The sequence below is a fragment of the Daphnia magna genome, linkage group LG2, assembly GCF_020631705.1.
Source record: "Daphnia magna isolate NIES linkage group LG2, ASM2063170v1.1, whole genome shotgun sequence".
Lineage (NCBI taxonomy): Eukaryota > Metazoa > Arthropoda > Branchiopoda > Diplostraca > Daphniidae > Daphnia > Daphnia magna.
The window spans coordinates 8,492,032-8,504,079 of NC_059183.1; the positions used below are offsets into that span (position 1 = coordinate 8,492,032).

General features: G+C 41.2%; 1 protein-coding gene and 1 long non-coding RNA gene across 2 annotated transcripts; one reads left to right on the plus strand and one right to left on the minus strand.

The window, feature by feature from the left end:
- The first annotated feature begins 976 nt into the window (after positions 1–976).
- LOC116915620 lies at positions 977–10,995 on the plus strand. Its single transcript, XM_045170199.1, is given in 26 exon segments — positions 977–1,124; positions 1,616–1,740; positions 1,818–1,926; positions 1,995–2,045; positions 3,398–3,489; positions 4,452–4,487; positions 4,808–4,975; positions 5,697–5,726; positions 5,872–5,922; positions 6,016–6,079; positions 6,081–6,094; positions 6,796–6,854; positions 7,049–7,131; positions 7,243–7,340; positions 7,438–7,566; positions 7,713–7,842; positions 7,968–8,090; positions 8,469–8,558; positions 8,674–8,769; positions 8,901–8,928; positions 9,425–9,485; positions 9,554–9,711; positions 9,897–9,971; positions 10,157–10,173; positions 10,313–10,327; positions 10,581–10,995. Coding segments are annotated over 25 exon segments (1,986 nt in total). The 5' UTR covers positions 977–1,124; positions 1,616–1,645; the 3' UTR covers positions 10,695–10,995.
- LOC116915719 lies at positions 10,323–10,807 on the minus strand. The gene is made up of 2 exons (XR_004390246.2): positions 10,690–10,807; positions 10,323–10,625 (listed from the first exon to the last, which is right to left on the minus strand). It is a non-coding gene; the product is annotated as an uncharacterized LOC116915719 (long non-coding RNA).
- Positions 10,996–12,048: the final 1,053 nt, after the last annotated feature.

A 12,048-nucleotide genomic window follows, 5' to 3' on the forward strand; every position in this document is an offset into this window, starting at 1 on the left:
AACCAATTGGAAGGACGTCTGCGATGAGAGAAAAAAATGGGCTTTATTTTACTGTTGTGATCTTGTCTGGGTCTTATGGTGTACTGCACGTCGGTGATAAAAAGAAAAAGACGATTGAGAGAAATGAAAGATTGTCTCACGGATGGCTCCACAAAGCAATTAGTTGATTCTCCTGGGTGATTATGATTTTGTAGCGTTTTTTTTCTTCTTTTCTTATATAGTCGGAAATGAGAGAAGAATCATAGCGTGACATGTCTCGTCTAAGCCTGAAATTAATATTTATACCCAGAAAATGAAGAAACACGCTGTGACATGTCTATACATGGAAACTATCCAAAATTCATGAAAAAACGTGGGCAGACTTGCGTGACGCCTAACCAAAGTAAGTGACTTAATTGAATATATAAAGACGTTCGAACCTCCGTCGTCAAAATGTATTCGAAAAGAACACGTAGCTAGATTTCGTGCTTCAAAAATTGACGCCACATAAAGACAAGATCATTCCGCTTTACTAATTACACCCACACGCTATATAGGGCTACCTTACATCCCGATTTCGATCCATATGATCAGCAATGAAACTGTATAAGGCTACTGAGGGATAAGCACGATCATTAGACGCCATTCCTGAGACCTAGAAAGAAGGAAAAAAAAAACAGTTGCGTAGCAGTCAGTAAAGAAGAATAACCAAGGAGATACACAGCAAAATAGCGTGCGCTGTGAATAATAAAGGGTCAGAAAGAAAGACGAGATGATCCTGGTATATCAGTTCGCTTTCAATTAGTAAGAATTTCGAGATGTTTGGTTGCCATGGGCCTGCTTGTGTATGACAAGTCATACAAACATTGACCGAGATCTGTTACATGACTTGTGTATCTTTCTTTGAGTTCCTCATGTCTTCTTGCGCAAATGAACAGCTTCCTTTCCATGTTTTCCAGACGGTATAAAAGCACGCCAATAAAATGGAAACGGCTTCACATCTCACTTCCGCATCGTCAACAGATCCTAGCCGCTCCTATTCCAGGCAGCATCCATCGCGAGTTGTTTGTAAAACGAAAGTGCAACGAACTACATCAGCTCTTCTTCCTGACCAAACGTCTAACGCCCGTCCCATTTCTATCAAGGTAAATGCCGTAGAATCGTACAATCTTGTGCGTAACACGTTACAATGATCATCATGACGAACAGTTTGTATATGGCGAGTTGATCGACATTGATCTAATGTTATGTTAGGATGGCAGAAGGGAAAAGTTTTGAATTTTACTGGTTTCAATCACGAAAGAGAATCGATGCGTTTCACTTAGTGAGATAACCTGCGTGTTGGCTGAACAAGAAAAAATATTGTGACATTGCTTCCCGTGTATGATGTAATAGCCTTTAAAAAAAAGAAGACTATGACATAGTAGCTTTGGACTATCAGACGATAGAGTGTCGTTCTCGCTTGCGATGGATGCTAGGCACTACTCGGTTAGACAGCGCATCGAAGAGTAGTGATGCAAACGCCACTTTTGGTATCTGCAGTTGTTTGTACATTTTGATCCTATTCACATTGGTAAATGATGCTAAAGCCAAAGAGCGAAAGTTAACCTCGACGTTCTTTGGCGTGTGTGATTAGTTTTTGTGCTGAAGATCCCAGAAGAAGAAAATGGATTCGGATTTCAGCTGTCCCGAAAATGGAACTGGCACGGATTACGCTAGCTCAGCTGATGATTCTACTCTGACGCAGGTTTCCACCGGCTGGTAATTGTCGTCAAATATTTGAACAACAAATTTAAAAGACAAAACATGTTTGTTTTTTTCATCGAATTTTCTGTTAGTTTTCACATCAGCCCAGCTACCCGAAAAGGCAAGCGACTTCAGCTCCTTCAAATGTTATTGCTTCCCTTCATACCTATTCTAGCTCTAGTTGTGCAAAACGTTTTGACGGTTAGTTTCTGTTTCATTCTTTGGCTATACACGTTAAAAAAAAATTAAATTCTATCCTGTTTGGACAGATGAAGGATGCCATCGGCGCACAGAGGGAAGCCACCGTCATAGAACACCAGGTAAGCAGTTAAACGTCCGATTCATTTCCAACCTTTTATTTCTCTATCCAAACGAAAGATCATTCAACTTTTAAGGCGATTGGCCAGCTGTCCCTTAGATATTTTTTTTTGCGTTTGTAATAAACACTGAGAGTCCTTAGTGACTGAACCGACTTTGATATTGGCATCGCTCCAGGAACTCCAATTCCGTTTGCAATATATAGTAAAGCGCATATACAGAGGCTTAACCTACAACGGGTCCCCAAAAATCAAAAATCCAAAAAGAACAGCCGTCCAATATGTAGCAGTGAATTTTACATGCCGCCAGTGCACAGAAATTCAATTCCGTATGGACTGAAGCTTTTCCACGTATACCTCGTCGGAATAAATTCACAGACAAGTTGAGTGCGGAATATAGTGAGACCCGGATTTTACTCCGACTCAAGAGGCAAACAAAAAAAGAATATTGAAAAAAAAAATTTATCATTTTCAATTGTAAAGTAATATGAAAACTGGATTCTCAGAGTCGCGCGCAAAAAATTTTAAAACGCATATGTTTGCAGCTCGAAAAGCAAGAATCAGTTGCGACTAGGCTGCGCTATCGCTTCGTCTATAGTGTAGGCTAATATTTACCAGCAATGAACATAGAGATTCACTATTTGTAGCTGGCAAAGCTCTCAAATAAATGGGTCAGTGAATCCTTCACTTCTATTCGGCAATCATCTGCTACCATAAACCTCTGATCTCTTTTAGTCACACATTGCAATCAGCTGTAGACACACACAAGACTCGTATGGCTCTCTACTTAAGGAGCATATTGAGACTCGCTGCCTCTGTGATGAAGGAAGATGAAGGGAAAGGCACTTGAGTGGATGTAATGTACGAGGTAAACACAATGCGTAGGACATCGCATAGACTTCAATTGACATTGTCTAAGAAATCTAAATCACCGTCGGCTACGTTCAGCTGTATAGCGAGATTCAGGAAATATACATCCCTTTGTCCCTTTTGCCTAATTCCAAATGATGGTGGATACACATTCGTTTTTATATCCTTCCACTGCTGCCATCCCTTTATCGTCTGGCTCTCCTCTTTTTATTGCTTACACTTTCTCTCTGTTCCCCAATCTACACATCCGTTTATGTCTGCAAGGCCTGGCATAAAGAGCCACGGATTCAATCAATGTTGTCAAGCGTTGGTTAAAAGTCTTTTTCGTCAATATGTTCCAAGACTTGCACCCTTTTCCTTTTTTTTATGCCCCAAACCTTCGTTCTCTTTTTCTTTGACCTTTGTGGAAACTGCTTTCCTAGGCCACCTTGACGATGTCATTTGACTACATCACATTTGTTACCTATTCTTTTTCGCCACGGCAGATCGATCTGACAGTGGAGGTTTGCAAGCTGCTCACGGCTCTGCAGCACGAACGCAGCGAGATTGCTCATTATATATTCACCAAGGGTAACAGGTTAGTTGAACGCGTTCCATACACACGCAACGGCTTCGTCCGCATTTGGTTCTAGCTTCATTATCATAGTTCAGTAGTGACATAAATTCTTCTACTTGAAAGAAAATCTTTTTATTTTGCTTTAAAAGCTTATAGATGATTTTATGTATATAGATGTAATAACGATGCCCGTTACTTTGAAACTATACTTTCGACTTGGCCGCATGAAAAAGTTCGCCCTTTTTTCTTTCCTCTGTGTTTAGTCTTAATCGATAGGGAAGTATATATACTGCCGTTAGGACACTATAGTACCAATTCCTCGCAGCGTAGTTGACAGCGATTCGTCGACGTTTAGTTCTAAAAATAAAACTGCCACCCTTTAATGTTTTATAGCAGCCACTATTGTCCTAACCATAAAGGAAAGAGAGAGAAAAAAAGGAATCGCTTAAGCATTTATGTTATACACGACGCGTGTGCTCCATCCACTGTCAAATGCGAGCTTTTTCATCTGCTTTTACGTAAATGACACTTTTTTTTCCCCTCCTGAAAATGACATAAGAATAAGTAAAAGAAACAAAAGGCGGCTTGCAGCCAAGTCTATTCGGGCCCTATATTTTTCGCCAGTTATTCCGGGTGATGGCACACACAGTGAGTACGAGAATAATTCAAAATTTTGGGGGAAACAAAGGACTAATGCAATCCGCACTCCACTTTCTCAGTACGTCTACTTTACCGATCGATGTGACGCTGGTTATCTAAGCAATGGGTGCATCCTACATTTCATACAAATGTCCTTTCCTATAACAAGCAGACGGGTAATAGCTGGGTGTGTCTATTCGCGTTTGATTTAATGGGTAGTTATGACGTCCGCGCGGCTTGGTGGTTGCAATCAGAGAAAAAGCCACAACTGTATACTGTGGCCATCAAGTATTGTCAATTTTGTTTTTGCTATTGTTGTGCTTGTTTTTCTTCTCCATGTCTAGCTTAGGCCTACCAAGCACAGAGACATCCAACAGCAGGTTCGTTTCGCAGTTGACTTTAACCTCTCGTTTGTCTATAATCTATCCGCATTTACGTATTTTGATATAAATACGCGCCACGCCTGGCTCATTCGTGTCATCACCATCGTAACTATGCATGCCATTTTTCTACGTATTTACCTTTTTTTTTTTTTCCTGCTTCACCGATGTGCCAAGCTCCGATCGGTGGTAATATGTATTCCGGCAACGTCGTCCAAATCTATTTGGGATCTGTATTCTTGTTTGCATGTCGTGGGCACTTAAAAAACGGGCACGCTGGCCGTGATTTGTCTACGGGCGTCTGCGGTTCACTGGTACAGGCTTTCCTCCCATTCGGCATTGTACAACAGATCTAGCCTGTCGCATCGGTTCGCCGTCACCGACGAGGCTCTGCGCAACGTCAGTGCCATCTTCGCCTTCAAAGCTGACTCGTGGAATAGCATCTTCGGCAGCAAAGCCAATTTCATGGAACATCTCAGTTTACTCGGGTAATGGGCCGCCTATCATCTGTGCACCTATCAATTCTCAATCAATACGAAAACAGCTGCACCCGTATACGTTACTGGGCTATTCAGTGTGAGGGTATATACCTTACGCTGCACATCACGTGCCTTGTAACATGATTCCGGCATGTCTTCGGAGGCGGACATGTCCTGTCTATTGCCATTTGATATCGTATCGTCATCACTGATGAGCATGATAGGAAAGTAAATGATGCTAGACGATATTTTCACTATGATGATAAAAGTTTTGGTTAGACATTCATGTCAAGTTGTCTCCATGGTACGCGGAGGAGAAACAAAAGCGGTGGATTTGACGCTACCACTTTCCAGGTTGGATATTTATCAGGGAAGGGTCTGTTTCTTTTGGCCTCGTCCAAAAGTTGCGCATGCACGCAATAATAATTGAAGAAGTTGAGTGCGTAGAATATCTTGCATGAGAGATCCAAAGTATTGTTGGCATTTTTCTAGACAGAGAGAAATGAGAACGGGGAAGAAAGAAATGCTGATTATTTCTCGGTAACGAAGCCCTGAAAGGCTCGGAGGTATTTTTTAATTTTTTTTTTTTTTTTTACTTTCTTCGCCACAATAACGTGTCCCGAAAACTGCACACTCCACACAGTGACAACATATCGGAAATTCTCTGTTTCTTTTCATTTTCCAAATTATTCCAGGGTGTCAAATGATTATTTTTTATTTTTTCTGGCAGCGTCAAACGTTTCGGGATTATTGACATTGCGTAAGTGATTTGATTGATAGTCTCAAACATGCCTGTCCTTCTCCTTCGTTATTTCCTGTTCCCATTTTTTTAGATACGAAATTTTTAAACGGGTATTTCATTAATTTGGTGTCTCGCAATTCTATTTCTTTTTCAATATGTAAAGAGAGCGCGGTGAAGGCCAAAAGGAGAACGCAGCCATTCGCGAGATCAATTGGTGAGTCAACGGTTCATCGTTAAGTTAGTATTAATCTTGGAGCAAGACGGTATTTAAGTTCGTTCACGGATATATTACATCATTTGCATACAGGTATAACGTTGCCAACGATCTGATTCTCGATCAGCTGTCGACGCGGATACGTCAGACGTCGACGAACCGGCGCTTGGAGGTCGTTTCTCATTTTCTTTTCTTTTGAAATTTTAATCGCGAACTGAAATGCTTCCTCGTATCTATTTGAAGTTTTACAGTCGTTTGCGTTGATAGTTTAGCTTCCTGGAAAGTTCATTTTCAATTTGCACCCAGTCAAAAACAGTCGAAAGCAAACGAGAAACTTAAAATGGCTTGAGATTTACTGTGCAACTATCACTGCAGATTTCAAAAACTGAAACATTTGCGTCTGAGATTTTAAACGTTAGACGGCCCTAGAAGTTCAATTAGGCTGATCATTTCCATAAATTTACCCAGGGCAAACATCGCGCAGTGAAGCCCAAGTGTACAACTTTGGCAGACCATCAAAGTTTCATATATAATTAATTAAGCTGCATAATGTCCTGCAGTTAACCAACCATCTAGTTTCTATCGCCACTTCCACTGTGACTCGCACTGATTATTTCACAATCCGGATACCGTACTCATCACTATTGGTCTCCAGTTTTGTAACTGAAAGAGCGTGAGTAGGTGGTGATCGTTGGCAGTATTCAATTGGCCCGACACATCACTTGCTCCAATGGGGGTGAAAAGAAAATCAATAACCGCTAACGTTTCCCGAATTTGTCAGTCAATTGCAAATATCCTCGATGATAGATTTGCGCTGTTATGAATTGAAATTGGCCTGCCGCTCAAATACGAACATTTTGAATCTTTAATCAGGTTGCTGATTGCCTTCAAATTCGTCATCCGGTCTATCGAAAATTTCAGCATCGCCATAGGTCTGTATATGCAATTTCCTTTTCATTCACACCGTCGTCTTTTCACATGTCAACGTTGGCTTTAGCCTCACTTAAATTAGATTTCGTTTCTTCAATGGAAATTTGGCAACAGCACACTAAATTGACACTTCAATGTTGACGTTGACTAATTTGGCTTTCTTATGTAAACGTCGCCTAATATCTTTTCATAACAGTTTACGGGCTTTACTACTTCGGCAAAGGTCATCTCTCGCTGGAAAACTACGCTCGTTTCATCCGCTACGATTCACTGGCACAGGTGTATTTATCATCGTGGCTAAATAAAGTTTGATATGAGAACAAGTGAAAAACGAAAATGGCTGATTGCTTGAACGAATGATTGTTCTCTTTGTCACTCGCGTGATGTTAGGATTATTTGAACGCCACACAGCAGTTCTCCACAACTTCCATAAACATCTACAAGAACTTTGTCGATGACTTTCCTTACTATGACAATCTGACAGCCAGGTAAGTCCACGCTGAACAAGTGTAACAACATTTCCTTACAATCTCCGACTAGTGTCTTCTGGTACACTAACAATTGTCTTCATAATGGATATTGTAGGAGGCTGGAGGTCTATAGCAACCTTCAAAGAGAACCTGATACCGAAATTGCCACGACGTACTACGATTACATGTCTCTGTACATCGACTCGCTGCGACTGCATCAAGACAAATTGCGTGACGAAATCCTGTAATGCCATACGTTGCACCTGTCGTTCGCAACGGCACTAATCTGATTCTAATTAGAAATCTGCCTTGGCTAAAACATAGAGAGGCCCATGTTGCGATGGCTCTTTCCTGAAATAATCTCCTTTCAATTTGATTGTATTTCCACAGGGGCTCGGTTGAGGAAGATCTTCAAGAGGCGGGTACGTTGCAGACCATCACCATCTGCATATTGACCCTAGTGTTGTTCATCTCACCATTCATCATCTTCCTAGTTCGCAACGCTACTCAGACGATCCAGGTCCGTCCTCTATTTCATAAGCTTAAGTCCCCTATACAGCTAGAATTACTTCCCGAAACAGTATGCCCGTCATGTTTTTCGCAGCTCTTGTTAAATGACGCTTTCTGGTTTATTGTTGCGTGTAGACGTTCGCCAGCGGCTTGGTCTCCAAAACGACGGAACTGAAGCGCGAGAGAAAGCGGTGCGATCGATTGCTATGCCAAATGCTGCCTAAGGCTGTCGTTCGTCAACTCAAACAGAGACGACAGGTTCTTATACAAATGCTGTGTAGAATTGCGTCTTTTGTGCCCGTCGTTGTGACAACCAATTTAGCGTACTAGATCCCGTGCCCTCGATGTACGTTTGTGCTGCAACTCCCCATGTGCGTGTCTCTCTCTCTATGTTTGTGTTGGTCTCTAGACGGACTTTGCCTGGCGGTCTTTTGTGTGGGGAAAAAAAACAGAACTTTTTAGGCCAACATCTTACACAAAGTACGTACCGTATACTGTACAGTAGAGAATGGCGGTAGAAACGCATGTGCCGTGTTTACAATGCTCAATTCAGTTGACAATTGAAAAGACAGTTTGGTGCTCAAGTCTGATGCGTTCTCTCTTATTTACCATGCGGCTTTGTGCCACTTGATTCAGGTGCCAGCAGAAAGTTTCGACTCGGTGACCATATACTTTAGCGATATCGTCGGATTTACCGCCATCTCCGCCTCCAGCACGCCACTCGAGGTGTGTCAAGTATCTCGTGAATAATAAGAAAGGGTAAAAAATGTTGAAACTTTATCCCATCTTCTTTTTTTTTTTCTTCTATTTATTTGTTTTCAATGTGGATCAAATGTGTCAGATCATCGCTTTCCTCAATGCCCTTTACAAGATGTTTGATTCGAAACTGGAGCGCTACGATGTTTACAAGGTGGAGACCATCGGGGACGCGTACATGGTAGGCATTACAATTTTATTTAAACCTTTTCCTTATTATATTATGTGATATAATTAATCATAAAAATGCAATTAGACCAACAATTGAAATTAACTTAAGCTTTCGTCTTTTTTTTCTCTCTGTTTAAACAGGTTGTTTCGGGACTACCTCATCGTAACGGTATTAAAGAGCATCTCATTATTAAAAGCGCTCGTCATTTAAAGCATGCTACTTATTTTTTCACAGTGCACGAAGCTCACACACAATGTTTGCACGCTACGAAAGCGGCAGCCGGAGCGCGTGGCTTAATGCGATTTCTTTCTAGCACTTGAGCTTGATATTAGTACTAATTTTATACCACGTAGCCTATAGTGTCAAGGCCCCCATCTTCTTCTTTTCTAGGGAAGAAGCTCTAACTAAAGACATTTGAAAATCCTTTTGCGATCCCATTCGCTTCATTTCATATTCATAGCTTTTTTCCCGAGGGTTCACTACATTTTCTATTACGGCTGAAAATCGTCTAGTCAAAATCTAAACAGTCTTTGACATTTTGTTTTGTTTTCCCGGCCTGGAGCGGTTTGGCACGCTAAAGCAAATGTGGATGATAACTTTTAAACAAAAAAGGCTTACGATTATTTTACAATTTTTTTTTTCTTCTTTACTTTTCCACCTAAAGGCTTAAAACACGTTGGTGAAATAGCCACCATGTCTCTGGATCTGATTGCCGGCGTTAAAAGGTACGATTTGAACAGCTGGATAATTGAATTGTTTAGTTCTCTACTTCTATGTTATTTTTCGTGAAAAGCTTTCGCATACCGCACCGTCCGAACCAGCCGGTCAGCATCAGAATCGGCTTCAACACAGGCCCGTGCGTGGCGGGAGTTGTCGGTACAAAAATGCCGCGCTACTGCCTTTTCGGGGACACCATCAACACTGCGTCTCGCATGGAATCGACAGGAGAAGGTATACAATAAAAGCTTTGTCATCTGCTGTCAAATCCATGTGGCATTCATGTAAAAAAGAAAGGAACCCACGAGATTGGCAAAGCAATCAAATCCAAACCCCCAAAAAAAAAAAATCGAAAATGTAATCATCCAATTAATTTTTTTCTCTTTTTTGTTCCTCATTTCATTCGGGAATGATGGCAGCCATGAAGATTCACATCAGTACCAGCGCCAAGGAAGCGCTTGACGCTATCGGTGGTTACCACACGGAGCTTCGAGGTACGTGAACTCTAAATATTATACAAGTTTTCCAACGATACAAAAGAGTTATTAGCTTTTTGAATGTTGTTCAGGTTGAAAGAGATCAACCAGTACGTGGCATATGCCTTTTTCAAGTTTATAATTATATCTGATTGTTAGTCTTGCAATAAAAATAAGTTTCCTCTTTTTTTTGCTATTCCCAGGCAGCTTTGAAGTGAAGGTAGTACACATAAGCCTACATTATCCTAGCAATATTTCTAGCACTTGATCATCGCATTCTGTATTGATTTTCTTTTCCTATACGACATGTACCGTACTTCTGTTGCTGAATGAAAATGGGTTCTTTATCTACCATTCAGGGTAAAGGAATGATGGTAAGCAAGTTTATTTTATTATTATCTATACATAGATTTGTACGACCTCGCGCTTCGTCGTGTGTAGTCGCGTCTATTATTAACGACAGCAATTTTTTGTTTCTCTTCTTCCTTCTTGTCGTCTATCGCTTCTCTTTTCTCTTGGAATACATCCACGCACTGTGGACCGTGTCTGCTTGGCGTTGACTTTCCGGATCCTCCTTGGCCCGCCTTCTTCCTCTTTGGGCTGTCGCGTTTTTGTCGCTGGAAATAGGATACGTTCTGGCTAACGGGCAAAGAAGGTGGACTGCCTCGCTTCCTGGAGGTGGAAGTTCCCGGTTATATGGACGAACCGGAATATCTCAGAGATTTGAGTGACTTACCTTGAACTTTCCCATCCATCCAGGACCATTACTGGATAGCGCACTTGGATGCGGCTATGTTTTGTCCAGCATTTCTGAAAGCGCAGAATCAGTTATAGTGTTTGTAAATGAACCGGATAAAGGTTGATAGGTAGTTAATATTTAAAAAAACAAAGAGGGTACGGCCTCGATGCTGATTGGGCCGTGGAAGTGGTTTCGATTGTTGGACCCGCATGAATAATCGCATATTTTCCCTGTCAATACTCCCGTAATCCAATTTCTCGGAAGGGGATATTGTTCAATTAAAGATAATTTTTCTTTTTTAAATCGTTCTACCAAACGGAAATATCCGTCGGAAAGGTCTTGTTCAACGGATGAAACTGTGTCCTGTGTTATCCTGATTTCCGTCCAACGAACTAACCCTCCGAGTAACGAACGATTACAGACTTATGTTTCTTCCTTTTAAATAATGTGTTCTTTCAATTTCACGATTTTCTTAAACTAACAATTCGTGATAAAGATGCGCAAATAAGTCGTGCACAACCCACACGCATGCATCGGATTTAATTACAAGGCAGCAGCACTTTTCGGCGTCATTTAAAGGCATGATCCATTACTGTTTCCGAGAGCGTGTCATTTGGTTCGAGAAAAAAACCCATCAGAAAGGAAGAAAGAAAGGCAGAAAAAAAAACATTAGGAACAAATCAAGAATAAGAACCGAAAGAAAGAAAGAAAAAAAAAATCAAATAATTTTTATCTGGACGAACAAAAGATGGAAGGTACATGCGGATGCATTAGTTTCTTTTAGCTGCTGGACTTGTTCTGCTTTTTTCTCTTTCCTCAAGAGTCAGCCCTTCGTAAGCTCCCTCCGTCCTATAATAATGCTGTGGCGATTAGGGAATAAGCTTAGGCAGCGCTCTTCCATCTTTCAAAACTCGCCCCCATTTTTTTTTGCCCTTTTCTCGCAGATCTTGGCTGCCCTTTTCCTAATAAAAGTATATTGCAAGCTACGGCTATCCTATTCTTGTAGCGTGTCCTGTCATAAAAGATCATCGCTTGCGATATAAATGTCGAGCTTGGCCTTCCGAACATTTTGTAACGAAAGCAATCAAAGCTTCGCTATCGTTCGTACTCGATACGGTTGTTAGTTGGTCACGAATAGATCCTGTCACTTTTGTCGAACAAATTCAGATGATCCTTTGGATGATAACGAACGACTGGTTGGCATTTAACAAATGATTAGGTGACGGGTTGCTCTCTGCATAGTTAGCACCTCATTTGGTGTAGAGTACTAGGTTAATTGTGGTTAGTGCTCGAATGCGTAGACCAACAAGCTAGCGACTTCGACATGTACATTATACTTCCCTGACGGTTTGTCCG